This window comes from Motacilla alba, chromosome 20 (assembly GCF_015832195.1).
Source record: "Motacilla alba alba isolate MOTALB_02 chromosome 20, Motacilla_alba_V1.0_pri, whole genome shotgun sequence".
Classification (NCBI taxonomy): domain Eukaryota; kingdom Metazoa; phylum Chordata; class Aves; order Passeriformes; family Motacillidae; genus Motacilla; species Motacilla alba.
The window spans coordinates 5,855,123-5,882,853 of NC_052035.1; the positions used below are offsets into that span (position 1 = coordinate 5,855,123).

The 27,731-nt window shown below is 46.2% G+C and overlaps 1 protein-coding gene across 2 annotated transcripts in view; it reads left to right on the forward strand.

The window, feature by feature from the left end:
* The window catches only part of TOP1 (DNA topoisomerase I), a 66,074-nt gene extending 40,850 nt beyond the window's left edge, over positions 1-25,224 (forward strand). Inside the window, exons 6-21 of one of the 2 annotated variants that reach the window (XM_038158678.1) lie at positions 1,496-1,591; positions 4,010-4,085; positions 5,039-5,136; positions 9,473-9,588; positions 12,837-12,958; positions 13,665-13,787; positions 15,198-15,385; positions 16,016-16,160; positions 17,195-17,338; positions 18,370-18,555; positions 20,035-20,103; positions 20,702-20,816; positions 21,516-21,643; positions 22,719-22,813; positions 23,535-23,684; positions 23,822-25,224. In XM_038158678.1, coding sequence (XP_038014606.1) covers positions 1,496-1,591; positions 4,010-4,085; positions 5,039-5,136; positions 9,473-9,588; positions 12,837-12,958; positions 13,665-13,787; positions 15,198-15,385; positions 16,016-16,160; positions 17,195-17,338; positions 18,370-18,555; positions 20,035-20,103; positions 20,702-20,816; positions 21,516-21,643; positions 22,719-22,813; positions 23,535-23,684; positions 23,822-23,924 — 1,954 coding nt within the window. In that variant the 3' untranslated portion in view covers positions 23,925-25,224. Of the gene's footprint in view, positions 1-1,495; positions 1,592-2,312; positions 2,708-4,009; positions 4,086-5,038; positions 5,137-9,472; positions 9,589-12,836; positions 12,959-13,664; positions 13,788-15,197; positions 15,386-16,015; positions 16,161-17,194; positions 17,339-18,369; positions 18,556-20,034; positions 20,104-20,701; positions 20,817-21,515; positions 21,644-22,718; positions 22,814-23,534; positions 23,685-23,821 lie in introns of those variants that run through there. The other variant, XM_038158679.1, reaches the window with a different exon arrangement.
* The last annotated feature ends 2,507 nt before the right edge of the window (positions 25,225-27,731 follow it).

A 27,731-nucleotide genomic window follows, 5' to 3' on the forward strand; every position in this document is an offset into this window, starting at 1 on the left:
AGACTGGAGGAGCCATTGCATTTGTGCCTTTTTCAGGGCCAAGTGCTGGCTAAGAGTAAAGTAATTATTTTCTTTTTCTTTTCCTGCTGAAATATTCTTTTACGAGTCCTGCAGAGAAAAATATCCTCCCTCAGATGGTTTTGATTTTCTTCCTTAAGACTTGGTACCATGAGCAGCGTTACAGTCTTGGAAACAATGCAAGTCAAGGTTCAGCTTGGTGATACAGCTCCTTTCTTTTCACAGACTCACACTTTATTTCTTCCATTACAAAACCTTGCAATGTTTCAGTGTTAAAACAGTTAAAATTCCTAGTGACTTTACACACTGTAGTTCTGCATTTCTCTCTGAAATGGAGAATATATTAAGTGGGACAATTACCTTTTTTTCCATATGTGTTTTGCAACTGTCTCTGTGCTGCAGACTCGTGTTTCAGTCAATTCCAGGCAATGCAACAGAAATGGCTTCGTAGAGCAGCTTGTTTGTATCTCCCCTGAGCTGCCTCTTCCAGCACTGCAGTGGCTTTATAGCTGTGAAGGAGCAAACTGCTTGTTCTGCTTCATGGACACACTGCCAGCTAACATGAGACTCCCTAATGTCTCCTGCTGAATGCTGCTTATGTTAACTCCTACTTCATCTGATTGCAAAATCCCCATCTTGGCTTGGAATCTGAGTCAATTTGATATAGAAATTGTTGGTGGGACATGAATAAGGAAGCCCAAGATGGCACTAAGTGCTTCAAAATGTAATTTTGGACGTCTTTTTGTTTATGAAGATCAGTGAAATGCTCCTCTGAAATCTAGAAATAATGAGTTTGTTTAACAGAATAGTGTCTCTTGCACTCATACTTTTTTTTTTTTCTTATTGCTAATGTCTTGGGACATTATGGCCGAAAACATTGAGCCTAACTTTGTGGTCTGTTGAAAAGGACAGGATTGTTTTCTTCCTCAAGTTTGGACAGTGAAAAGAGACTGATCTGTTTAACTTTGCCAAATCTTTGTTTCCTTTTCTGGTTTTCACATGCCCCAATATTTAGTTGGCAAAATGTTCCAGGGAATAGCTTTCAAATCTTTGTTTAGTTGATAATCTTTTTCTGTCTTAAAAGGCTCAAAAAGGATATTGAGTTGAAACTAAATAACATCCTGCATTTGAGTCCACACAGGCATTTCAGTTTTTAAGTATATTTGAAAGTGCTGGAAGCTACAGTTGTTTTTACTCAAAACCTCAGAGAAACAAAATGAACTTTGAGCCTTTGAAATTGAACTTGATGTTTCTTGAGAAATGGCAAATGTGTAGACATTGAATTACTCTCCTTACACTGTCTGTGAGTATTCAGAAAATGACACATCTCAAGCCTTTGCTGTCTTGTGATGGCAACACATTCCATGGAAGACGTGCCCATTTTGCAGATGATTATTTCTTAAAACTTAGCTGTTGCTGGTTTTCAAGAAATTTCATCTTTGAAAGTAGAACTGTGTTTCTTTGCTTCTTTTTGTAGTCCACCACGTATTAAAGATGAACCAGATGATGATGGGTTTTATGCATCTCCTAAAGAGGACTCCAAACCCCTGAAGAGACCTCGAGAGGATGATGAGTAAGTAGCATGAGTGCTGATGACTTGGATGTTTGCCTTTAGTTTTAAAAGGAGAACATTGAGGGAGCAGGTGGAATTTCAAGTGATCAGCACAGACTTCTTGAGATGGGTACTGGAGGTCTGAGACCTGACTCCCTATGCTGTTACAAGTTCTCTGAGCAGGGCAGGGATAGTGTTTGTGCTGTGCAAGGCAAAATGCCACTACCTGCTTCTGCAGATGGTGCTGTGAAATGTTGCAGAACTAGTAAATAAAAAAGAAAAACCCCAGAAGGCAGGTAAAGACTGATGAAGACAGTAAAACAGAAATGTGAGCACGTGAGGTATTAACGTAGCTAAGTGGCTGCAGTGGTTTTTGTTGGGCAAGGAAATGACTGCACAAGAGGTAGAAAATGCACTGTCAGCCTGTTTGGAGGCAGGGGGAGGTTTGCCTGCACTGCCTGGCGTGGTTTGCCTGGAGTCTCAATGTGTCTTAAGTTATGCTGAGGGTTGTTGTCTCCAAGAGAAGCACCCATGATGTTTTCCTGACACAGGAACCCACTGAAATCCAAGCTCAGTTCCACCTCGCTGGGATCTGCCGCTGTGCCTGTCCAGCTCTTCACGTAGTTTGTCCTTATTAGCAGGCAGGACTTAAAGGCTTGGAAGGGTTTCACCATGGTGACACTCCATCCCTACAGGTCTCATTTCCAAGAGACATGGGTGGGACATCTTTTCTTTTGTGTAATCACTTGCTGCCTTCTGCTAGGTTTGTATGACTTCCCCTCTCACATCTGCAGTGGAAAGATTAGGAATTGGGGTGTTCCTGAACGTTAGGGAGTGTTCTGTCTGCATAGAGCTCAAGAATAGTGACAGTAAGGTTGAGTGCCTATGGATGAGTATCAAGGGGAAGGCTGGTAGGGCAGATAATCCTGCTGGGAGCCTTGTTCCAGACCACCCAACCAGCATGAAGAGGTGGATGAACAATGCTATGAGCAGCTGGCTGGTGTTTCACCACTGCCAGCCCTTGTTCTTGTGGGAGACTTTAACCTGCTGGATACCTACTGGAAACTCAACACAGCAGAGAGGAGGCAGGCTGGGAGGTTCCTGGAGTGTGTGGAAAAGACCTTTCTGTCTCAGCTGGTAAGGACGGCTGTGGCCTTACAGGGGTAGTACCCTCCCTGCTGGACCTGCTGTTCACAAACAGAAGGGCAGGTGGGAGATGTGGCGGTTGGAGGCTGTCCTGGGCATCAGTGGGCTGAGACCACCAGCATTCATCTTCAACAAGGCTAAGTGCCAGTTCTGACACTTTGACCACAACCCTCTGCGGTGCTGCAGAGGGTTGTGGGGGCAGAGTTGCTGGAAAGTGCCCGGCAGAAAAGGCCCTGGGGATGGTGGTCAACAGCAGCTGAACATGAGCCCAGGTCCAAGAAGGCCAATGGCACATGGCCTGTATCAGGAATAGTGTGGCCAGCAGGACCAGGGAGGTGATTCTGCCCCTTTACTGGGCACTGGTGAGGGGCACCTCGAGTTCTGGGCCCCTCAATTCAGGAAGGACATCAAGGTGTGGGAGGAAGTCCAGAAGAAGGCAGTGGAGCTCAGGAAAGGTCTGGAGCACAAGTCCAATGAGGAGTGGCTGGGGGGCTCCTGGAGAAGAGCAAGCTCAGGGGTGACCTTACCACTCTCCAGAACTCCCTGGCAGGAGGGTGCAGCCAGGTGGGGTCAGGCTCTGCTCCCCTGGAACAAGGGGTAGGACAAAAGGACATGGTCTTTAAGCTGCACCAGGGGAGGTTTAGGTTGGCCATTAGGAGGAATTTCTTCACAGAAAGGGTGATTAGACATGGAATGGGCCGCTCAGGGAGGTGGTGGTGGAGTCACTGTCCCTGGAGGTGTGGCACTCAGTGTCGTGGTCTGGCTGACAAGGTGGTGTTGAGTCATAGGATGCACTGGATGATCTCAGAGGTCTTTTCCAACCTCACTGGAAATGAGGTTGTTTGTGTAATTTGCCAGCACTCAATTTCGCTACTGTTTGAACTAGTGGGGGGTGCAGAGAGTGAGTCTTGTGGGCAAGATCCCAGACTGATGACTGGGAAGAGAGTTGGGATAGAACATGCCAATAATGTTATACTGATTTATCCCATGCCATGGAATCACTGCATGGCTGCTAATGCTTTTGAATCGATTCTTCATTGAAGAAGATGTTTGTTTCAGCAGTGAAACTTGTGGAGAGGTATTGATAATAACATCTTGTAGGTTTTGTAGGCTGTTGTGCTGGATTGGGATTATTGAGTCTTCTGAAAGAGCAGGGTATAAATTATATTCTTTAGAAATTAAAAATGACAGCTATGCTGCAAGCTTGTGCACATAAACTTTATATGTCTATGACTTCTCTTTATTTGTACTGGAAAATGGATCAATTTCATCAGCAAGTCTTTTTGTTCTTAGTGCTGACTACAAACCCAAGAAAATCAAAACAGAAGACATCAAGAAAGCAAAGAAAAGGAAACAAGAGGAAGAAGAGGTAATGTGACAGATGAGTTTATTTTTATCATAAAGAAGAGCCAGGCTATTTGGTGTGGGATTATGCAGAGCAGGGGGAATCTGATTTTGTCTGGAACAGTGCTGCATGTGGCAGATCCCCACTTAGGGTGCAGATATTAACTTATCTGAACTGTAATTTGTAAAAAGTCAGGGAAACTTTCTTTCCAACCCTTAAAACAATGGGTGAAGAAGATGCCTCCAGGACATGAGCTTCCAGGCTGTTCCAGGCAATTCACAGTCCTCCTGTTAAGGAGCTGGCAGGGGGCAGGGTAGCCTTGCTCACAACATGTGGTAATTGCACAGATGATGTGGCAGGGTTCAGAGGCAGGGGAGATGGAAAAGAGATTAGATGCTAGAAGGAAGCTTAAAGCATTTCGATGGAGCCTAGGTGGAAATTTCTTTGGAGAGGGACTTGGAAAAGGTTAGCCATAATTTGAGACTAACAAACTACACAAAGACAGCCTTGTGAGACACATGTTGCAGCACCTCTGGGCAATAGGGTTAATTCATCCCTTCAGAGGAAGTGTCTCTACACTGAGCATGCACCAGGACAATCCCAAAAGCCATCTGACTACGGTGGTTGTGCTCTGCAGCATTTGCCAGACCAGACGTACCAGTGCAGGCCAGGGAGGAAGTTCTGTAACACAGCAATTCCCTTCCCATGGCCCAGACTTGCCCCCTATCAGGTGATAACTGGCTGTGTGCATTTAGCATGTCCCCAGTGTAAAGTAAAAGAATTTGCCTGAAAACTTGAGTGGGACCATCAGCAGACTTTGACTTAATGGGATGATCTAAGAGCACATTTATGTGGTGAAGCCACAGGAGTTCAGCTCTTATATACCCCAAGAGAGAGTCTTTTAGTTTTAACACATCTTTTCAGGGGAGGGGAGAAATACAGTAGCTTGTTCTAACAGGATCTTACTCATTTTGCAGGACAGCAAAGCAAAGAAAGTCAAGAACAAAGATAAGAAAGTCCCTGAAGCAGACAAAAGAAAGAAGCCGAAAAAAGAAGAGGAGCAAAAATGGAAATGGTAACTATATATAGTCAGTGCTGTAGGCTCCCATCTGCACCTGGACTTGCCTGTACCTCCCATGCTGGCTGAATAAGCACATCTGGCTTTCTCTTCTGTTGATTCATGAGGATTTGTTCTGAATAATTGGCTTACTTTCTGGTAAGCTCTAAATAAATATCTCATTCACTGTGTTCATCCTCTGAAGTAGAAGTGATATCCCTGAAACAGGAAATAAGTGTTTTGTGGAGTTGTCTGGGTGGTTGGGTTTCTTTTCCCTGTCTGTGTCATGTAGAGGCTGCCTATAATGATCAGATCCCAATATTCTTGTGCCCAGAAGCTGCTCTGTGCTGACACTCTTCAGAGCAGTACGAAAGCTTGTAGGCTTGGGGCTATCAGCAGGAATATATTAATAGGGGCAAGGGGATTAAGGAATATATTAATGTGTGCAGATGTGTTAAGCAGTATTCTAGTAGAACTTGTCTGTGTTCCATAGAGGTACAGCATGAGTGGGTGTCGGCTGTGCCTCTCAAAACTGCTCCTGCCTCTGGCACAAAAATGAAACTTGATCAAGTGACCAGTTAGCTCAGCCTGTTCAACAAATGACTTCTGAAAATGAGTTTTAAATGAAACTTTCTTTCTGTCTTGCCCAGGATCTTTAAGTAACATCACTGAAGTTGTACTTTCACCCACTCTTAAATTTTTTAGAACCTTTTTAAAATAAGTCTGACCTTTGTGGTTCATTTGGAAGACAAACCTGTGATACATCAGTAGTGCTCTGTGTAAGAAACCTGCTGGATTTTTTTTAACCCTCCATAGTAATTTAAGCTGTTATTTCTAGATTTGAGGGAGCTACCATTTGTGTGTTTTGAAGTTTTGGCCTTAGTACTTCCCTCATTTTGCTGCATATGTACTTCTTGAAAGCATGTGAGTTTTCTGCCCACCTATAATGTATTTTTATGACCTTTCAGGGACGTTTCCTTGATCTTTTCTCAGATCATTTGGCTGTTTTTAATAGATCTGTAGAGTTGGGGAAAGTCCTTGCAGTCGTCTTCAATCCTTTCAGGTTCAATCCTTTATTCCTTTATTTTCACTATTACTGATTAATTCTTAAAAAGAAAAAAATCTTTTGTAGTGTTTGTAGTCTTTACATATTTCTCTTTAACTGTCACAACTTCCTCAGAACATCAGCACTTGCAAATCTTTTTCATACTTGAATATACTCCCTTAGAAACCTGGATTTCCATCCTCTCCCCAAAACTTCCCTTTCTCCTGCGCAATCCACTTTTTTCTCAAATCCTTTGACAGCGTATTTGATGTGCTGTAACATTACCAAACCACAGGGACACAAAGCAATAGGATACTACAGAAGGTCATTTTTAGCCTTAACAATCTGTTGTCTTTTTGGCTTTTTCTCAGCTCCCCTTACTGGTTCTGTCTAACAATATTCTGTTATCCCAGCTCCCTTCTATTGTGAGCTGTATCCTTGAACAGCAGACCTTTACTGGAAAGCTGTGCTGCTCTCCCCTCCCTTAGCTGGGCAGCACAGGCCCCTGTAGTGGTGATAAGCCCTGCAGTTTGTGCTTACTGCTGAGGAAAAGTGCCTTGGAAAGCATGTTTTGCAGAATTTGGCATGAGGTAGCTGCATCCTTCTGCTGATGTTCCTGTCATCCATCTGCAGCTTTGTATAGCGTGTCTCTGCTGGACAAGGTTTCATCTGCACTTCACTTGTTTCTCTTAAGGGCATTTTATGTTCCATCTGAGTCAATTTTCTGAGCGTCTGATACCTTTTTTTGGCTGCTTCCTCAAGTGCTTGCTGCCTTGAGCGTTTTCATCCTCACTTGTGTGAATGCTTGCTGCAGCCATCCCCAAGGCCCTGGCCTCATTCATCAGCGGGTGGAGCTCCTGCAGAGGTCATTTTCAGGCCCTGTCAGGGTGTGAAGAGTGTGATCCAGAAGTGCACCTTAGGAGCACTTCTCCCACCTTGTGTTACAGCAAGTTCATTTCCTTGAAATAACATATCCCTGAGGTATGTTCTGGGCTTTTTTTTTTTTCCCAAGAATGTTCTCTCTTTTCATTCCACTTGAAAGATCTTCTCCAACTTTTCCTTCCTGAGCTACCCTGGCATATTTAGACAAGTTTGATGTGGGATTTAATTAAGAAGCCTATGTGACTGATGAGTTGTTGCTGGAATCAGTGAGGCAGCTTTCCTAATAGGCAGCATTCTCCCACAAAATCCTGTGTACAACATTGCCTTAGAACCAGAAACTGCCAAGGGCAGTGGTGCTGTAATGCTTTTCCTGTTTGAAACTAAATGAGGATGAAAAATGAGCTAGACTCGGGAGACTCACTTTTATCTTTTGTCTTAATGCTTATGTATGATATTTAGGAAGGTGGAGGTGGGATTGGGGATGGTTTGTGGTCTTTTTGGGACACACTTTCTGGTAGTTTTGAGCTCAGAAACTACCCTATGAATCCCATGTTTCCTTGCAGCCTTCCCAGAAGGCGCAATGCCCTTCTGCTATCTATTTAAACTGCTGCCTTTCTAATACTGCTTCTACATGTGTCCTTTGTAAAAGAACAGGAAGGGATAGAGGCACTGAATTTTTCACCAAGTAAACACCAGAGGAATAAATTAAAAAAAAAAAAAAACAAGAATGACAAACCTGTCCTGAAAAGCAGTAACTACTGTGAATGATGCCCTTATTTTGTTCTTACTGGAATAAAATTGGTCATTGTGAGAGAGAAGCTTATTCTGGCTGAGAGTGGTTTAGATTTATTTTGCTGAATAGAGCTTCTGGGTGGAAGAACCTAGGCCTGTGTTTGACAAAATATTTATATGTCTAGCTTCTAATTAATAAAAGAAAAACAAAACAAAACACAACAATCATTAGGAATGTAAATATTTGGAATCTGTGTCAATATTGGTTTCTTATATCAACATGGTTTACTCAAGCCTTCTTTTCAGCCAGGGACTGAAGTCTGACATGCAGTTCCATACTGATAGCTGGGTTTGGGTACTTTGCTGTTAAAGCTGTTGAATCTCATGAGAACTCATCAGGTCCAGTGGTGTGGTCGAAGATGGTGCCTTTCAAACTCCAGCCAGCTGCTGTGTTGCTGCTGTTCCTAAATTGTTGATGTACAGACACGAGTGAAGCATTTTGAGTGTCTTCTAGCAGAAACTCTTGTCTCTGTACAGTGTTTATCTTCCATGCTGTGACTTCTATCTTGATAGAGATGAAGCAATCAGTCAGTACATCACAGCTCCTGAGATGCAGGCAGTCCTCAGCTGCTGTGGCACCTGGAATGGGAATGCTGCTCCTTAGAGCTGACACCAGACAGAAGCTTAAACCCCTTTTTTTTATTGTCATGGCTGCTCAACAAAGTTGTCTGGGCAATTCAGAGACTGAGTGCTGTGACAGGTTAATGGTCTTGCAGGTGATTGATCACTAAGGTGAAATAGCCTTTCCCAGCAGGGAATCCTGTGCCAGCAGCGTGTAGCAGTAATGTCGTGGTAATCATGAAAGGAGCTTGGAGGGGAGGAGTGTGGAATCAGTGGCCTGGCACTGGGAACTGGGGGGAGTATCCTGGCCTGGCAGGACCCTTTTCTCTGCAGATGAATTGCTGACCCTGTACCCTTGGAATGTGGGATTGGTGGCGCCTGCCTTGCTGTGTTGTGATACCAAATGCATCACTTGCAAAACATTTTTATAGAGCATTCTTGATAGAGTGTCTTTAAGGCAAACATGCATTTTTCTGGGCTGCTCTGTTTTTCTTCAACTATGCTTTTCTTACCCAGAGAATTGGAATGAATTTAAAATGACAGAGCAGGTTTTAGTCTTTCTTGTCCAAGCAGGTTTAGGTCATAAATGAACATCTGTTTCTTTATCTCTGCCCTTAATGGCATATTGTCCACATCTGAAAGCAGCTGCATAATACACCACAATTGTTTGACTTTGCTGAGCAGGCATCCTGGACCTGATGTTAGATCACAGCTGAAACTAATTTGGCATGATCCTAGCTGGTTTACAGGGTCCAAGTCTTATTTTCTTAAGATCTTAGCAATTTCAGCTGTGTGATTTTGTGAAAAGAGGAGCACATGAGAGGTGAGGAATAGGATGGCATCAGATAATCTGCAGCCCAGAGTGTTCTGCTCGTGGTTATGACTGTGCTTTTGGAAAAAGAAAAAGAAGGGAAAAAAGGAATTAAATGGTGATAGTACATTGAGTATTTGTTGTTGGTCTGTACCTGACAAAGCGGTGATTTCTTGCTGGTTTAGCATGCTCTCATACCCACACAGTAATAAAATGAAGATTGGGAGCTTAAAATTGTATTGGTTCATATTTCTCTCTTGAAGGTGGGAAGAAGAGCGCTACCCTGAAGGCATCAAATGGAAGTTCCTAGAGCACAAAGGTCCTGTATTTGCTCCACCATATGAACCTCTGCCTGAAAATGTCAAGTTTTATTATGATGGTGAGTTAATCTGTGTTTCTACTTGCTAGGAAGAGAAATAAACATCTCAGGGTATTGCAGTGTTCTTCTGGGCACTGAAGAGCTGAGGAGGTGGCTGTGTTTTAGTGGTTCACTTAAATCAGCTCCTCAGCAGCAAAGTGAGGCCTGTGGAAGGAAAGGAATTTACCTGAGCCTGCTGAATTCTGCTCACTGAAGTGACACGGGGGAACCTGCTCTCAGTTCCTTATGGAGGTGAATCTCTCGGGTTCCTTAGCAGAATGAGGGTGTCTGATGCCTCAGAGTAGCAGTGACCAGTGGAGTATGTAATTGTAGTTGCCTCATCACTGGTCACCTTTAGGCTTGCTCTTGTTTTCTTTAACCTCAAGAGCTGCAACTTCCATCATCCATGGTGAAATTCATCATCATTTGGTGGTGTGAGCGAAATAAAAGACAATTGAATTTGGGTACTGATGATTAGGATCTTGTAGAAATGACTGGAATGACCCTGGTCTCAAGGATACATCCCTCTCATGTAAGTCATGGTCCTATTCCCTGACCACTGCCTGTAGTAGAACTAATTGGTGTGGGATTCAAGTATCCTGGGCTGCCTGGCTGGTAGAGGCTCATGTGGAAGGGATTATATGATGTGATGCCTGTTGGAGCCTGGACTTGATGACCTGTGTGTTTCCTTTCTGTGATCATGTTAAATGAAGGATCAAATTAACCCAGGATTGAATTAAGTGGGAGGTATTTGAATGGATGAAAATGTAATTTTTGGTGATGGGGACATCTGCACATGGAACTCTTCCAGGAGCAACGTGCTGTTTTCATGTGACATGACACAGTGTTTTGAAATACTGAGGAATAGGTGGCATTACATTTTCAGCAGCAAAGTAGTGAAATAAATATGCTGTAGCCTGTTAAAGGCCATCTCCAAGCAAGTAGCACAGCGATCAAGGATGTCTGCAGCCTTTTTTCTTGGGGTTTGATAAGAACTGATACAAAGTTGGAAATTGTTTTCCTGTAGTGAAAAATGCATGATCTCTCCTGTTGTCTAGAGAAGGGGAGGGGCAGATTGCACTGTGCTATCCCTTGGTGCAGACAGCAGTAAGCTCCTCGTCTCTCCAGCCCTATTTCACAGAGCCTCTGCAGGGATTTCTGCAACCTCTGCCTCTGTCATCACAGAAATTCATCAATAAGCTCAACAGTCATGGGCTGGGCAGGGAGGAGGTCTGGCAAATAAAGACATCCCATAAGTCTTCTTTGAGAAACTAGGCAAAAAATCAGATGTCTGATTTACACAGCAGCTGCTGAGAGCCTCTGTCTGTGCTCACAAGGCATTGTCTCATTTCAAGATTATCCCAGGGTGATTTGTAGAGCCCAGTAATGAGGCTGTGGCTGGCCAGCAGCCGGCTCACACCGGAGGAATCTGTCCCTGGCCTAGGGATTCACTGCCTGCTTTCATCTCACATAAAAACTGCTGGGGCTCTTGGAAGTGCCTGTGATACCAACTCAGGGAAGGAGCTTGAAATGCCAAAGCCATCCTTTTTCAGTGCCTGGGGGGTTAACCAGTCACTGCTCATAGGCCAGAGGTGGCTCTGACTTGCACATTTTTCTGTAGATGGAGCAAGGTAAGAGTGTAGGTGGTGGCAGTTGCAGTTGTGGCCATGGGGTTTCTTCTGCTTGTTATGCCCCCTAGTTGCTCTCTGTTTTTCAGTGTTAAATCAGGTAACTAATATTCGTGCCTCTGCAATAAATCCTTTCTTTACCAGCTCTGTCACTGAGAGCCTTTTCAAACCTTTGTGAAAGAAAAAGGAAATTGTTTCCAGTGAAATATATTCTAAAGTGATTAGATAAAGGTAACTGAGCCTTCAGCTAGCTGGGGAAAATATCAGACATTTTAGCCCCATAACATGTTACTAACTCGATAGCCTCTGTCAAGCTAAAATTGCAGCCTGGAAAAACAGTTTCCCTTGCTGTCTCTCCCTTCCCCCATTTCCTGTTATAAGCAAACAAATGCTGTATTTTAGGTTACAGCTTAAAAATTGGCAGAGTTACTGTTGGTTTAGTTTAATTGTGGAATATTCTCAGATCATTGGGAGGACGTTTTGCTAAGTCCTGTTTTACAAGGCTTTATAGATCTTAAGGTTTTATAGCTGAATCCCATGCTTTAATTTTAGAGATGATGCAACTTTTGAAAATATGTAGTAAACCCAAAGCACGGTATTTTTTTTTTCCAAGAGCACAGATGGAACAGTTTCTTGTGTTCACTTGTGTGCAGTAAAATGGTTGCTAAAAATCCCCAGGTATTGACGGCCAAGCATTGGAACTTTAAATATTTCTTGCAACTAAACTAGCTGGAGATGTGAGCTGGGTGCAGAATCCTTCAGAGGGATCACTGGCACCCCACATTTCATCAGGAATGCAGTCAGGACCAAAAAATGCTCGATAGGGGTGTTAGATGTTGAATGCACAGCCTCGATGCAGCAGCAGCCTCTTTCCCTTGTGCTTCAGTCTCCCCTTGCAGCAATTCCACTTTGTGCTGCAGTCATGCAGAGAAGCTGGAATGTGACCCCTCCATTCACTGACAGCTCAGTCTTTCTTAAAAATGACTCCCTTTTGAGCCTGCTTTGGAGATGCAGGAGTGCATTCCCACAGCAGAGGGAACAATTAGCAGAACCCTGACACGTTTCCTTGCAATGTGGGAGAGTTCAATATTTGGCATCTCTTTCCAGCCTATTTGTAGAGTATCCAGAGGAAGGGCTCTTCCTGCCTACGAGTAGCTAAAGGCTGGAAGGGCTGTTCCAAGGTGGAGTCCGTCTGTGCATTGAAAAGGAATGCAGGGACTGTATTTCCCACATGTCTGAGTGCTGGAATATGAAATTTAATAAAATCCCTGCCTTTTTGACATCAAACAGCAGTGTCTCCCCAGGAGCACGCCCAGCACGGGGGTGGCTCAGCAGAGGGTTTCCTGCAGCAGGCCTTTTTCCCTTCCTGCCCTGCAGCCCAGACCTGCCTCACATCAAATTGCTGTTGCTTTTTTTAATGTTTAGATTCCAGAGGAAATTTTTTTTCAAAATGTTTGTGGTGGAAGTCAAGCAATTGTGCTCCTCTGTTTCCTTTGTCCATTCAAGTTACTGTATTATGTAACATTTTAAGACAAACTTCTCTGTAGTAAAAATATAATCCTTTAGGGTAGTTACTGTGTTTTCTTTATGACTTTGATTCCTGTTTACCATTTTCTTTAAGAAGAAAACCTTTCTTTGTAGGTAAAGTCATGAAGCTGAGTACCAAAGCAGAAGAAGTTGCCACATTCTTTGCAAAAATGCTTGATCACGAGTACACTACAAAGGAGATCTTCAGGAAAAACTTCTTCAAGGACTGGAGAAAGGTATGCACATAGTCCTGGGCTGCAGTGACTGTGGACAAGGCCAGTGTCTCCTCAGCACTGACCAGAAAAAAGGGGCTGCTGTTCCATGCACACAAAAGTTGGCTTGAGGCAACTAAAAGCTGCCTCAGACTGTAGCTGTGAAGTTTCCCATTTATCCTGTAGTTTCACCAGGAAGGACCCTACCATAAATGCCTTTCTAAACCAACAAAGTCAGGTTCCTCTGTTGCAGCACCATGGGGTGTAGCTGACTTGCCTGTTAATGCCTTCTGTAAGAGCCAGATTTGCTACAAGGAAACCCCTTTTAAAGAACTAAACCAGAGATGTTCACTTCAGTCATCAGCCATAACAGCAGGCCTTTAGATAACTTTGGTGCAGTTTTCCTGGATATATTTCTGGGATTTTCTCCCCCTCCCTCAGCAGTCCCAGTCAGGATGTGGGAGGTCTTTGGAAAGTGGTGCAGCATTGCCCAGTGCCTGGGGACATCAGAACCCTGCAAGGCCAATGCTCCATAGGATCTGCTGCTTGTCCTTTCCTCTTTGACCTCAGCTGGAGTGAGCCTGTGCAAGAGTTTGGGGATTCCTGGGGGGGTTACTGTGAGAACCTGCCTGTTGTTCCTGTTTAGGCTGCCTGGAGTAGGGTAAGCTCTGCTATGCATGAAAACTTCGTGTGTGTGTGTAAACTTAAAGCACTGCTTTCCCTCTGCAAGGAAATGACCTCTGAAGAGAAGAGCACTATCACCAACCTCAGCAAGTGTGACTTCACCCACATGAGCCAGTATTTCAAAGCTCAGTCGGAAGCTAGGAAACAGATGTCCAAGGAGGAGAAACAGGTACCAGTGGGAATTCTGGGAGGCTTCATGGTTGTAAACATCTTTGTGCAATCATTCCCCTTGCTGTGCATACGTCAGTGTTTTTCACCAGCTTCCAGATTATTGCTTTCATGTGAACTGTGCAGCTCAGGTAGGGCAGAGCACTGTGTTTACAGCTAAATCTTCACCCTGACTTGAAATGATATTGATAGGGCTGATCCTGCTTAGGGAAAGAAAGTTAAGTAAGTAACTGCTTAAGTAAAGTTAAGTAACTGCTTAAGTCAATAAGGAGAATCCAAGGTGCTGCCTCTGGGCTCGTTGGTCCCTGGGAAATAATGAGCAGTGGATAGTCAGCTAAGAATGGCTTAGATCAGGGTGGTAGAAAGGATACAGCAATGCCATTAGTGAATAAAATAAGAGAAGAAATCTTAAAAATCAAGTAATGCTGGTTTTTGAATAAAAATTAATTTTATTATCCAGCAGCATGGCTACATGTGTCATAGGTTAAGAATTAAATTAACTGCAATGAATGTTGGAAGGTGGAAACTTTCCCCAAGTTCTCAGCTTGATCTTCTTCAATACTCTAGTAGTTGTCCTTTGAATGAAGGGCCTGGCAGTTTGGAATTACAGCCTTTGGAATCAGAGGGATCCCATCAAAATGGAGAGCCCTTGTCTTCCTGCTGTTTCTGTTTGATAAATGTGGGTGAGCCCTTCAGTTCCTGTCCATGCTAGCTCTTAAAATGGAGCAGAAGTGGCTTTTTCTGTTTCATAGCTGGTGCAGCACTGCTGTCTGTGGGTCAGATGTTTTATTTTGAGCTGCAGTGTTTTTATTTTTCATGCTATATAATTAGAGTTCAGGCACAGAAGTATGCAGTGAAATCTCAGCACATTCTTTCTTAGAAGACTGTGTTCTGCTTGTGAAACCATTTGCTGACACAGGCTTGACATGCAGCAGCCTGGAGACATTCCTCTGCCTGCTTTCTGATGCTGAGTTCCAACACAGCAGTCTTTTATAAACAAAATTTTTATACATAAACAACAAGATAGGAAGTCCAGTGGATGTCAAATGCTCAGTATAAAATAGAAAGTAGCAATATTGTGCTGGGGGTACTCTTAAAGCTGAGATATATGGATAGAGATACATCCCTCTATTGTGGCAAAATTGCAGCTGCTTTCCCCAGCACTGATCTGTTTCCCTCAAATACAACTTTTCAGAGAGTTTTCACACATTTTTTCCCTTTTTCCAGTTTATGCTGTGTGCATTTTATGAGTGCTTTTCTGGCCATCTGATATTGCCATGGTGGGGATCTGGATTTTCGTTGGGTCTTCAGCATTAGTGTGGCACAAATGTAAAAATTTTTCAAGTCTTGGCGTATAAAGGAGCGTGTGGTGCTGCTTGTGCCACATCATCCTTGCTTTTGGCTTTCCTAGAAAATCAAAGAGGAGAACGAGCGGCTATTGAAGGAGTATGGTTACTGTGTGATGGACAACCACAAGGAGAGGATTGCCAACTTTAAGATTGAGCCCCCAGGTCTCTTCCGAGGTCGTGGGAACCATCCCAAAATGGGGATGTTGAAGAGGCGCATCATGCCCGAAGACATCATCATAAACTGCAGCAAGTGAGCACTGCATGCTTCACGCCTTGCCTTTGCTTCCTAGAGCTCATTTTTTAAAGCCCTCTATGAGTTGATACTCAGACATGTAGAATTAGGGATGCAGCTTATCTTGTTCTCATACGGATAAGAAACTGAGTCATGCAAGCAAAGACTGAGCAAGGCAATCATGGTTTCATGTAGAGCTTTTTCAGCCTATTTTCTTCTTCACGCCTACAGCCTACATCTGCCTCAACTGCCTTTCCTGCTAGTATTTCCAGAAAATAATTTTCTTATTCATAGGTTGCCCTACCTTGTCTTCTGTGATGTTGAAGGCTAATGTTTGGTGGGCTTTTCTTCACTCTCTCTAGTCCTTGTAAGTGTCCACACTATTACATACAGTGTACACCAATCAAAACTGGTCCTGGCAATTACAGTATAATTCTTCAGCAGGTATATTTTAGTAGCAGTTACATTCCTGATCTTTGTTCAATTTTATTTACTTGGTTTCCTGCTTGTGGAGATAATGCACTTCTGTTGCCTCTGTTCCTTTCCCTGCACTTTCTTTGTGTAATGCTGTTTATTACCTTCTCTGTTTTGATGCTGCTGGGATTTTCTTTTGCTAGCTTTTATCCTCTGTTTTTTAATTCTTTGTAGGGATTCCAAAATCCCTGCCCCTCCACCAGGACACAAATGGAAGGAGGTTCGGCATGATAACAAGGTGACCTGGCTGGTGTCATGGACTGAGAACATCCAAGGCTCTATCAAATACATCATGTTGAACCCTAGCTCAAGAATTAAGGTAAAGATCTGGTTAAAAAAGCAAAAACAAAGCAATCTTCCTGGTCGTGTTTCCAAGAAGGAAATGTCGCTCGTGGTTAGGAGATAGATAGGAGGTAAAGCTGTACCTGGCTGTTTCATCCTGCAGTGGCTGAAAAACACAGGGAAGCTTCTGTGCTTCTGTTCCCCTTGAAAAGAGAGGATAGAGTTACTGCCCAGGAGAGCAGCTGAAATCTGGAAAAGGTCTCCTGAAAAGCATCATGTCATTTCTAGTAGGAATCCTTTAACCTGTGTAAACCTAAAAGGAAGCAATTTATCCAAGAACAGTCTTGCTCTGGTGGATATTTCACACACATTTGGCCTTAACTTCCCCTGCCTGGTGTTGTAGTGAAGTTCTAACCATGGGTTGTTAATTAGTTGTGTGTAAAATTAAAAACCTGGCCAGGCTCCTGGCTGAGAAGACTGGTAAGGAGCTCATGACTGAAGGAAAATAAACTCCTGCTGTGGGAGCAAATACCCAGTCTGTGGATCAAGTCCATAAAAGCAAGAATTTAAGCTCCTTTCATGAAGTCTTTTTCTGAGAGATTTTTTCCTGGATTGGAAACAAGGAGTTTGTCCTACAAACACAGGAGGAAAAATATCTCTATTCCTTGTGAATTCCTGCCCTCTTTTTGCTGTGTCTTGAATATATAATAATGATGATGAACTGTTGATGTTGCTTTTGCCTTTTATGGGTATTTAATTACACAGCTGAAAGAACATAAGTGCCATCTGAATAAAGCGAAGGAAACCATTTGTATTTTGAGGAGCAGGGAAGATGTGTCTTTTGTGTCTCTCTCTAGTTGCTTCCATGGAAGTATTTAATATCATGGAAATCTGAATGACCTGCAGCTGTGTGGCAGCACAGTGTGAAGCTGAGCTGTGCAGCAGCAGCATCTCAGTGCTTTTGTACAGCGAGGCTGTTTGCCACGCACGGCTTGCAAAGCCTTGAGATGCACATTGGAGCTAGTCCTCTGCCTGCTCCGTAGTGCTGACTCTGTTCCACCTTCCCTGCAGGGTGAGAAGGACTGGCAGAAGTACGAGACAGCTCGGAGGTTGAAGAAGTGTGTAGATAAAATCCGGAATCAATACCGAGAAGACTGGAAATCCAAAGAGATGAAAGTACGGCAGAGGGCTGTGGCACTGTACTTCATTGATAAGGTGAGGCTCCTTCCTTGGCTCCTCTCACCTTCCCTGTCCTGCTGAGAAGACTTGGGCGTGCTGTGTGTTTGTCTTGAAGGCAGAATTGAGCCCAGTTACTAAGGTATCCTGAGACTTCCTGGAGGGCAGGCTCCTTTTCCTTCCCATTACCTGGAATCCAGAGCAATGAACTATTGTACTAAACACGGCTATTTCAGGCAGCATTGTTTAGTTCAGGCAAAACTCACAGCCTGGTTCCAGAATCACCCAGTTGGATTAGTGGGAAGTTTGTGTGGGCCTTTTGTCTCCAGCTGCTTCAGTTTTCCTGCTGGGAATTTCTGCTGGGTTGTCACCTCTTCAGTATGAGGTCACAGTTGTGAGGTTTTGTAATTATGCTAATTTTTTCACCAAGGCATAAAGAAAACTGCAGTTGTGTTGATGCATTTAAAGCAACATAAAACCAGTTCCCAGAGCGCTGCTCCCTAGTAGCATATGGTGTCTTGACTAACTAAATTAACAGGTTTTGTTCAAAATGGTTTGATGTAAAGCAGGGAACTTCGATGTGAATAATTGTGGTTTCATATGACCACTGAAGATTTCAAAAGTTAGAAATTGTTTCGGCCAGCACTATTAAAATATGTGGTTTTATGCAGCCAAGTGTAGCATTTAGATAATTTACACAAGCCAATATTTATGTAACTTGTGTGCTATTTGAAATGTATTTCGTGTGCAGTGAATAGGTAGGATCATGGAAGATGAACAACTGAACCGTATGAATTGTTTCAAGTAGAGTTCACATGGAAGTCAATTTGATTTTTAAAAACTGACACACTTTCTGAAATTAATTTCTGTTAGTCAGAGCTGTCTCACAGTTTGAGCTACTTAATGAGCAAAAGTTGGTAAAGCATCCTGGCTTAAACTCTTTTTAAAAAAAAGGAGATATTCTCCTCTGGACACTGCTGGTTCTAGGCCAGTATCTGAAGGTTTGCAGCATCTCTTTGTTCTGGGGACGGTTTGAATTCCTTACCTCTCTTGTCTTGATATAAATGTAGCTTGCCCTGAGAGCTGGTAATGAAAAAGAAGAAGGAGAGACAGCTGACACCGTGGGCTGCTGCTCTCTGAGAGTAGAGCACATCAAGCTGCATCCTGAGCTGGATGGGCAGGAATACGTGGTTGAGTTCGACTTCCTCGGGAAGGACTCCATCCGATACTACAACAAGGTCCCTGTGGAGAAGAGGGTAAGGCACCTCCACAAGCACATGCACAGACTGAATAGCACAGAGGTGTGGTCAGCACACTCTGGATGGCATTAACAGATTGCTTTACCACTACTCAGATACTGAGCCAGAAAATAAGTCAGTTAGTGTGACATCCTTGTGGTGTGACACAGCCCAGCAGATGAGATGTTCAGACATCTTGCAGCTCTTCCCTGTGGTCTCAATGTGAAGAGTTGATGTAACAGCTGTGTTAGACAAGCTTCCTGGGTCTCATTCTCATCATCAGAGTTGGTTTTGTCACCTGTAGATGGTGGAGCTGCAGGCCCATGTTACAAGTTACAGCATAAATGGTTGTGAAATATTGCTGGCACTGGCAGAGCAGCAGTTTGACTGGGGCTTTGATAATAGACTCCTCTGTCACAGTGGTTTGGGTCATGTTGGAGCTGAGCCCTCACAGAGTAGATCTTGATCTTGGCTGCTGCAGAGCCTATGGAGAAGGTGCACTGTGGTACCTCTGGCCTATGAACTTGGCTGTCTGCCAGCCGAGACTTCTTATGCCATGTCAGTTCTTCTACTTCTGCTATTCACCCGTTTCAAATCTGCTGTGATTTTGGCCTCATTTCAGAATCAATCCCTATCCAGCAAGAGGGCCCTATCCAAAATGTTTTTGTGGGTGTAACAGCTTTGCATCTGGCCCACAACTCTGTGGTCTGAGATACCCTGTGTATAGTACTGAGGTAATTGTGATGGCAGCCAGCAATAAATGTTGGTGCCTTGAGGAGCAAAGCAACTGAAAAAAATTAAATTACTGCTGCTGTAGAAATTAATGTGTGTTAGAATTCTTGGTTCCCCAAGTAAAGAAGAAAACATATTTTTCTGTTTAAGTTTATTGGTATCTCTTGGTATTTTTTCAGTTCTTAAAATGGGGAGTTGATTATTGTGGAACTAGAAATCTTTGTATATTGGGTGTCTGTAGAAGAATGTGTGTCGTTGAGAAGCTGGAGAATTGGAGGACGCAGAGCTGGGATTTGTGGTCTCTGTTATAATCAAAGATGCTTTGATTATTCTCCCTACCCCAGTGAGACATGTTTGGGATGAAATTGTATGAAACGATGCAGCAGGGTTGGTTTCTTGGAGCTTCAATCCATGGGAAATGGCTCAGGGGTCTCTTGGGCACATGTAATAATGGGAGAGTAAGGAAAAGGCAGTAGCTTTGGGGTCTCTTTCTCTGTTAGGCAACTACACCAGAGCAGTTAAGTCTCCTGACTGTAATTTTGATCCAAATGATGATGAGGGTGTCTTGTTGCTGAGGAGGGGCCTGCAGCACAAGCACTGCATTAAGAGATGGGTCTTTGCCTGCTGGAAAGTAACATAAAGCATCATCGCTGTTCCCTGAAAGCAGTTTAATGGCTCCCTGGCAGTCCTGCTTTCATACAACTTAGTACTGCCCAGTGCTGTTGGGTCTGTGGGCCTGACATTCCTGGTTTTCTTTTCCTGCAGGTGTTTAAGAATCTTCAGCTGTTCATGGAGAACAAGCAGCCTGAGGATGACCTCTTTGACCGCCTCAATGTAAGCACATAGTTCATGGTGAGGGTGGTGGAGCATCCTGACCAGGCTTGCTCTGCACCAGGCAGTAACAGCTGCTCTGTTCCGGAAATCGTTTCAGTGGAAATTTTCTTCCGGAGCACCTCAAAGCAGTGAGAGTCTGCCTCAGTCTGGTGTCTGAATTGCCCACAGGTTCCCAAAGCAATGGGCCTTGGTCCTGGTGAGCCTACCTGGCTCTGACCTGGGGAGGTTTTTTCAGAGTTCAGAGACGATGAATGTGTGAGGTGACAGATTTTCACATGCCATCCCTGTCTGCACACTCAGCTCTGTGGGAGCACTGTGGTGGTCCAGGCATGTTTATTGTTGCTGGAAACCAAAACCTCCACACCAAAGAAATCCTTTTTGGCCACTTGTGGTACTTGTTACTAATCTATTACTCGTTGGTTCTTTGTTCACTTTTGCTGTGGTTTCAGTCATGCTGTGGCTATTCTGTTGTGGTCAGGTCTGAGTACACCAGGTCTCAGCCATGAGCTGCACGTCTGTGTCAGCCATGGATCCAGAGGTTTCACAAATGCTGTGGTCATTCCTAGTGCTCACTGCCATCTCCTTTCTGCTTCTTTAGACCAGTATCTTAAATAAACACCTTCAAGACCTTATGGAGGGACTGACAGCCAAGGTATTCCGTACTTACAATGCCTCCATCACGCTACAGCAGCAGCTCAAGGAGCTCACGAATCGTAAGTCTTGCCCCTGAAGCTGTGAGGGGAGCAGATCTTACCCTGCAATACAGATCTGGCTTCCTTGGCTGAGCCACAAGCTGTGTATCTGTTCACCACTTCCTTGTAACAGTTCTCCCAGTGCAAATGTCAGGCAGCTGAGGTCTGACCAAAAATCTGCTGTCAGACAGTTTTTTAGGGTAGCTGAACAGCTCAGCACTGGGGCAGAACAGAACTGACTTGTGAGCACATCAGGGTGTGCTTTCCAGGTTATGCCTATCCTTAACCAACTCTGTTGCTTTCTGTTAGTTGTGAGGTGCTGTAGATGACAGGCGAGGCAGGTGCATGTGTAACAGCCCCATGTTTTTTGGCTGCTCATGCACAAGCCCTGTGAGCAGTGCTGCTTGCACTTTGCAGCTTTCCCAAGTGGGCACATTGCGTTGTGAAGCCCAGCAGAGTCCTGGGCAGGGTGGTCCTGCTGTCCCCTGCTCTGGCTGTGCTTCCCCTCAGTTGAGTTGAGGTGGAGTCAGTGGTGATGAGGAACATCCAGAAGGAGTTAGGGGCTGGGATGGACGTGGCCAGGCTTGGGACTGTAGTTAGAGTGCAGTGTTGAGACCGGACATAGGCGGGGAAGGTTGGTTCTGCAGTGGCTGTGGGACACTGGCTGTGGCACCACGCCCTGGAGAACTCACTTGTTCACCACTCTCCTGTCCTTCACAGCGGATGACAACATCCCAGCAAAGATCCTTTCCTACAACCGTGCCAACAGAGCGGTGGCCATTCTGTGTAACCACCAGAGAGCTCCGCCCAAAACCTTCGAGAAGTCCATGATGAACCTGCAGAGCAAGGTACCTCCCTCTGCCCAGCTCTGAGGGCTCCAAGGGCTGCATCTCAGGAGTCAGCATTCCTTTCCCTTGGGGTGAAAGCAGGGCCTGCTTTGCCCTGTCAGGAGTTGGTGGTGTGCATCAGATACGGGCCTGCTCAGAGATGAGCGGTGAGCTGGAAGGGGCTTCTCTGAGTTGTCTTTTACCTGTAAAGAGCAAGACCAGGCCCTTTTTCTGCCCTTCATCCTGTAGCTGTGTGTTCTGCTGTCTTTGAAACTTGAGAGCAGCAGTCTCTGGCTCTGACCTGTGTTCCCTAAAGAACCTGGAGTGGGCGGCCACCCCTGTTGTGTGAATCCCAGGCCACTGTCAGTGGTACATAGTACATTGTGCCCCTCTGACTTGACCTCTTCCTTTGCAGATTGTTTCTGGTGAAGGCCATGAGGTCCAAAGGGGTTAGGTCTGTTCCTGGTCTGGCTTTAGAATAACCTTCACAATAAGGAGTTCTGGTTTGGCACTGCAGTGTCCCCTGCTTCCATAACACCTAACATGGCTGCCTTCACCCTAGATCCTAGAGCTTGGGGATGTTTAAGGGGAGTGGTTGAACAGGGGCTGCAAAATGCTGAATCTCCCTGAATCCCAAACTTACTGAAGTAGAACTGCCTGAGGCGTTAACACCTTGCAGTGTGTGGGATTTGGGGCTGATTCCTACTTGAGGGATCAGGGATCATCCTTCCATGTAGCCATCAGAGAGCTGGTAGTGGTGGGATGCAGTGAAGGCAGACAAGCTGCCAGGAGGGGTTTGTTGGCCAAGCCAGACCAAGCCAATTCCTCGGCCTGCATGGTTGTAGCTGTGTGAGAAAGCTCCCAGCACCAGCTTGTCTTTGGAAATGAGTGAGGCCCTGTTTTCTGAGGGGGATATCTCACCACACTTGGCTGTGCAGTGGCCAGTGGCCTGATTGCTCTGCAGGAGTGGATCTGACTGCTGGTAGATTCTGAACGTGGTCACAAACTGGCTCTCTGGGTCATGCTGCCCAGGGGTGACTGACACAGCTGTCAGCAGCTCATTCTCAGTGCTGCCATCTGGTTTTGCCTCTCCTAGATTGATGCCAAGAAGGAGCAATTAGCTGATGCCAGGAGGGAACTGAAAAGCGCCAAAGCTGATGCCAAGGTCCGGAGGGATGAGAAGTCTAAAAAGTAAGGCTGGTGTTACTGGGCTGAGCAATGCTCCCAGAAGGGGCCCTTCACCTTGTACTCCACTTTCCTGGCCTGTGATTTGGGAAGGCTTTCTTTAGCCCTTTTCATTCTGTGCGTGGAGAAATGGCCCCCTGTGGGGTGGTCTGACCTGCGGTTCCTGTCGTGGTCACTCATGCCCAGCCCTCAGAGCTGAGCCCCTGCCAGTGCCCCTGCCACCCTGCTGCTGCCCAGGACCAGCGTGCAGCATTGCTGCCTTCCTGGGGAGCCTGGGCTCTCACAGTTAATTAATTAATTGCACAGGCACCTCCCTGAGTTCCACACTCCCTGTTGGAAGCCCTTGGCACAGACCATGTGCTGGGGCTCCGTGTGGGCTCTGCAGAGCAGCCACGGGGGAGCTGAGATACAGGAGCTCTGGAAGCAGGATCACAGCAGGACTTGCTGAGGGATAGATGGGCTGGTGTGGGAGTGGTGTAGCATCAGAACAGTTCAGGCTGTAGCTTCCAACCCCTTAAAACAAAACTGCTGCTTAAGATTCCTGCTCTGCCTCTTGGAAAACGTCAGTTCTTAATTGCATGTGCTGAGTGTGTTGTTGTCACCATCTGTGCTGACACAGCTGCCCTGTGTGGCTGGTGGCATTGCTTACCTTGAGCAGAGTCCCTCTGGGTTCCCACAGTGCTGACAGGGCATTAGGAATCCAATGCTTTGTTCTTTGCCACCCCAGGACAGTGGAGAGCAAGAAGAAAGCAGTGCAGAGGATCGAGGAGCAACTGATGAAGCTGGAGGTTCAGGCTACAGATAGGGAGGAGAACAAGCAGATTGCTTTGGGCACCTCCAAACTCAACTATCTGGATCCCAGGATCTCTGTTGCTTGGTAAGCCCCTGCCTGAGCTGTGCTGGGGTGGCCCGCCCCACTCCTTCACCTCTGTCCTGTCCCCCCACATAGCAACAAGGGCAGGGTCTCTGGCCTTCCTTTTATCCCTAACTCTGACAGCATCTCCTCTCCTGCAGGTGTAAGAAGTGGGGAATTCCTATAGAGAAGATTTATAACAAAACCCAACGAGAGAAATTTGCCTGGGCTATCGACATGGCAGAGGAAGACTATGAGTTTTAACCTGTTTTTATTGAGATGAATTTTATGGGAAAAGGGAGTAGCCTGGTTTTTAGGGAGATTGATAAACTGTGAGCCTTACTTGTCCTTGGATGCTGGGGAAGGGGGAGGAAAAAGGGGCAAGTGAGCATCAGATAAAACAGCCAACATCTTGCAGAAAGCATAACCTGGAAATATCTTAAAGGAGCTGAGCCAGTTGTCCTATGGACAACTTATTTAAAAATGTTTCAGAGATCCAAATTCTAGCTGTCTGGTTTGTGTGGTTTTTCTCTTGAGGCAGGGCAAGTGGATGGGGGATTTGTCAACCTTCCGCCAGGCAAATTCACCATCACACTGAGAGCGTGGGAATCTTTAGCTACTGTATACAAAATCCAATTATATTGGTGCGTTTTTACAGTTAGGGTTTTGCAATAACTTCTATATTTTAATAGAAAATGGACTCCTTAACCCCTGCCCTTCCCCTCCCCCTCCCGCCCCATTTCAGAATTTAACAAATAAACAAAATTTAAGGAACCCAACGCACCTGTTACAGCTGTCACTATAGTCATGGAAATACCCAAATCTTTTTCAATTTGTCACTTGAAACAGTCGTGGCATTGGAACATGAATTACAAATATCCACCACATTTGTTCAGAGCAAATCATGATGGGAAATCGGCCTCCTGACTTGAGTGTTCCTATTTTAAATGTGAATTTTTATTTCTTTTTAATTATTTTAAAATATTTAAACAGTTTTCTTTCTTTATGATCTTAAAGATCGTGTAGGTTTGGGGAGGGGGGGAGGGGGCCGTGTGATGGAAAGATGTGTGTGGAATTTGAGGACAAGTGAAATTGGAAACAAATGACATTCCCATCACCCTTTGTTCTGAACACTCTCTGTACACTTCCAAGAATTATCTACTTTTTAGGTTTGTCAGACTGTTTTACCTTCCCCCCCCTTTTTTTCTAAGCCCCACTCCCCTCTTTTACTTGAAAGATTTTATTGTGTAAAAAGAAGTTTCACAGGTCAATAAATTTCGAGGGAAATGAGCATTGGTCCAAAAAAAGGAAAATAATCAAGATTTTAGGGCTTTTATTTTTTTCTTTTGTAATTGTGTAAAAAAATTTTAAAAATTAAAAAGCAGAATTTTAATGTGAAACCTTTTTTTGCTATAATCATTAGTCTTAGAGGCATTGTTAGCGTAGTGTGTGTGCAAGACCATTTCCTGCAGCCTTTCCTCAACAAGTATCTTCTATTTTTATCATGAATTCCCTTTTAATCAACTGTAGGTTATTTAAAATAAATTCCTACAACTTAACTGAGTGTTGGTGTCTCTGTGTTCTTTCACCTCTGGCCCTGGATGTGAGGCCCCTGTGGTCACTGGGCTTGAGGGGGGTTGGTGGGGTGCAATTCCTGTTCCCATCCCCAGCAGGGATTCCCTGAAGGATGTGCCCGTACCTGCCTTGCCGTGATTGTGCTGCACCCTCTGGTGCCCGCTGTGGCATTCCATGCAGGCTCAGCTCCCAGTTTGCTTTGTCCTGGGAGAAGCCCTGCCCAGGGCCGCCGAGAGCAGGAGCAGGGGATGCAGTGACCCCAGAGCTGCTGGTCCTGGTTCCTCTGCTGCCTTTTACTCGGCCCCAGCCCTCTGCACAGAGCAGGGTGGAGGGAGGGCAGCTCCTTCCCCTTCATGGCTGGGAAGGGCAGGAGGCTGGGCAAGGACACAGGTGATGAGCTGATGGATGCGTTCTCCTTCCTGGCGTTGGGAGCAGCCTGGCCTGGTGCCCTTGGGGATTGTGAAGCCCTGGCTCCTCTGCAAGCACCTCCCCAGAGCTGGGGTGGGCTCCCGGACCCCCGAGGGTGGCTGTGGGCTCAGGCTCAGCCAGCTGAGCAGGGCTTCCTGCTGCTCGCTGCGATCTCCCAGGCACTTTGTTGTGGCTGCACAAACTTGGAGTTTGGCAGGAGCTGCCGTTTGCTCTCTGGGGCCTTTCCAAGGTGCAGCGGCACAAATGCCAGCAGAGAGGGAAAGGGGCTCATTGTGCTCCCGGCCTGCCCGTGCCTGAACAATGCAGCCTGTAAAAATAAAGTTTCTATTTATACAGCCCTCCTTCCCGCCTGCAGACCTGGCCCAATTATCCCATATCTTACAAATTCCAGTATCTTGCACCACTGAATAGGGAATTGTGGAAGGCAGTGGGTGTTCTCCCACAGAGGGGGTCCCCCACCCCAGCATTTCTCCCTGGGCATGGTGGGGTGCTGTGGCCAGGCTGGGAGACCTGTGTCTGCCTGCAAGTGCAAGGCCAGGCTGATGCCCAAGGCTGGAGCCTGTTGTGCCTCTCTGTCAGCAAGAAGGAGAAGGATGTTGGTGCAAAACCCTTGAAAATGCACCCAGCTCCTTCCCAGCACTGGGGAGCACAGGCTCTGTCCTGGGCAGGGGGCTGAGGAGGGTTTAATCGGTGGTTTTGCCTGTGGCACAGCAAGGTGAGGACCACGCATCCCACGCTTCCCATGGAGAATTCCCAGACCCCACTGACTCACTGTGCAAACAGAGAAAGGGCCACAAACGTGCCACATCCTGTCTTGCATCCCTGCGCTGCAGCGCCTGTGCTCGCCTGCCCCAGTGCCACTACCCCCGCAACAGGGCCTGTGTTCGGCAGCCAGGGAAACTGAGGCAGCAGCGATGTGACTGGTGGAGAGGGGACAAACGTAGCTTTGAACTGGATCTTGAGCAGCACAAGCCCATGGACAGGGCCTGGCGGCCAAGGGGAGGTGCAAAACCCTGCAGGATGCAGCCCCATCCCCCTTGAAGTCTTCAAGATTCCAGGGCTGAAAATTGAAACCAGGTGAATTCGATATTAAAAAAGCGTGCGCTCCCCGCGCAGCCCTGGGGAGTGGGGACAGGGAGCCCGGAGCTGCAGTGGGTTTCTGCAGCTGCCGGCTGTCACCCCGAGGGAGCCGGCAATGCCTGGCAGGGGCAGGGGCTGTGCGGGAGGCAGCCTGCGGGCACGGCTGTGCCCGGCTCCCGGGAGAGCGTGCGGCACGGGGCCGGCACCGCGCCAGCATCCGCAGCAGCTCCGCAGCCCCGGGCGGCTCTGCTTTCCATCCCCGGCACAGCGCTGCGCTCTGTCTGCCAACACCAGCCCGGGCAGCTCCGCGCCGCCCTCCCCCAGGGCCTTCCACATCCTGCTCCCGGCAGCACCACGGAAGCTCTTCCCCCCGTGGTGATTTTCTCGGCTGCTGTTGTCTTTACCCAGCGCAGGCAGCACAGAGCAGGCAGGAATGAATAAATAACCCGGAGAGAGGCATCTCTCCCGGGGACCGCACCACTTTGGCCGAGCATCAGGCACCTCCTCTCCGTGCGTGGTCCCCGGGCAGGAGAGGGACGCGTCCCTTCCCAGACACTGGTCAGAGGGATGCTGGCGATTGCCTGTGGGGTAGCCTCAGAGTGCTGTGTCCCTGGATTTTGTTCCCGGGGCTGTCCTTAAGCCAGAGGTGACCTGGCCATTGGCCTGTTCCTGGTGGGAGGATGCAGCTGCTCCACGAACCCTGCAGGATATGGGGGATGGCATCCCGTGCTTCTGAAGGGGGAGGTGCTGGGGCCACTCCGAGGGGAAAATCCCCCTTTTCCCTGAGGTGTTTGCAAGGGGAGATTGCAGAACCCACAGGTTTCCACAGGATGAACACAGTCCAGGGAATTTCTTCAAAAGCAGAACAGGAACATAATGGAAGATTTGGCTGCCCTGAGGGCTGGGGGTGATTGTTCACAGCCTGGCTGGTACAGGAACTGGGACCACCAAATGGGGCTGTCACAGGCAGGAGGCACACAAAGGCTG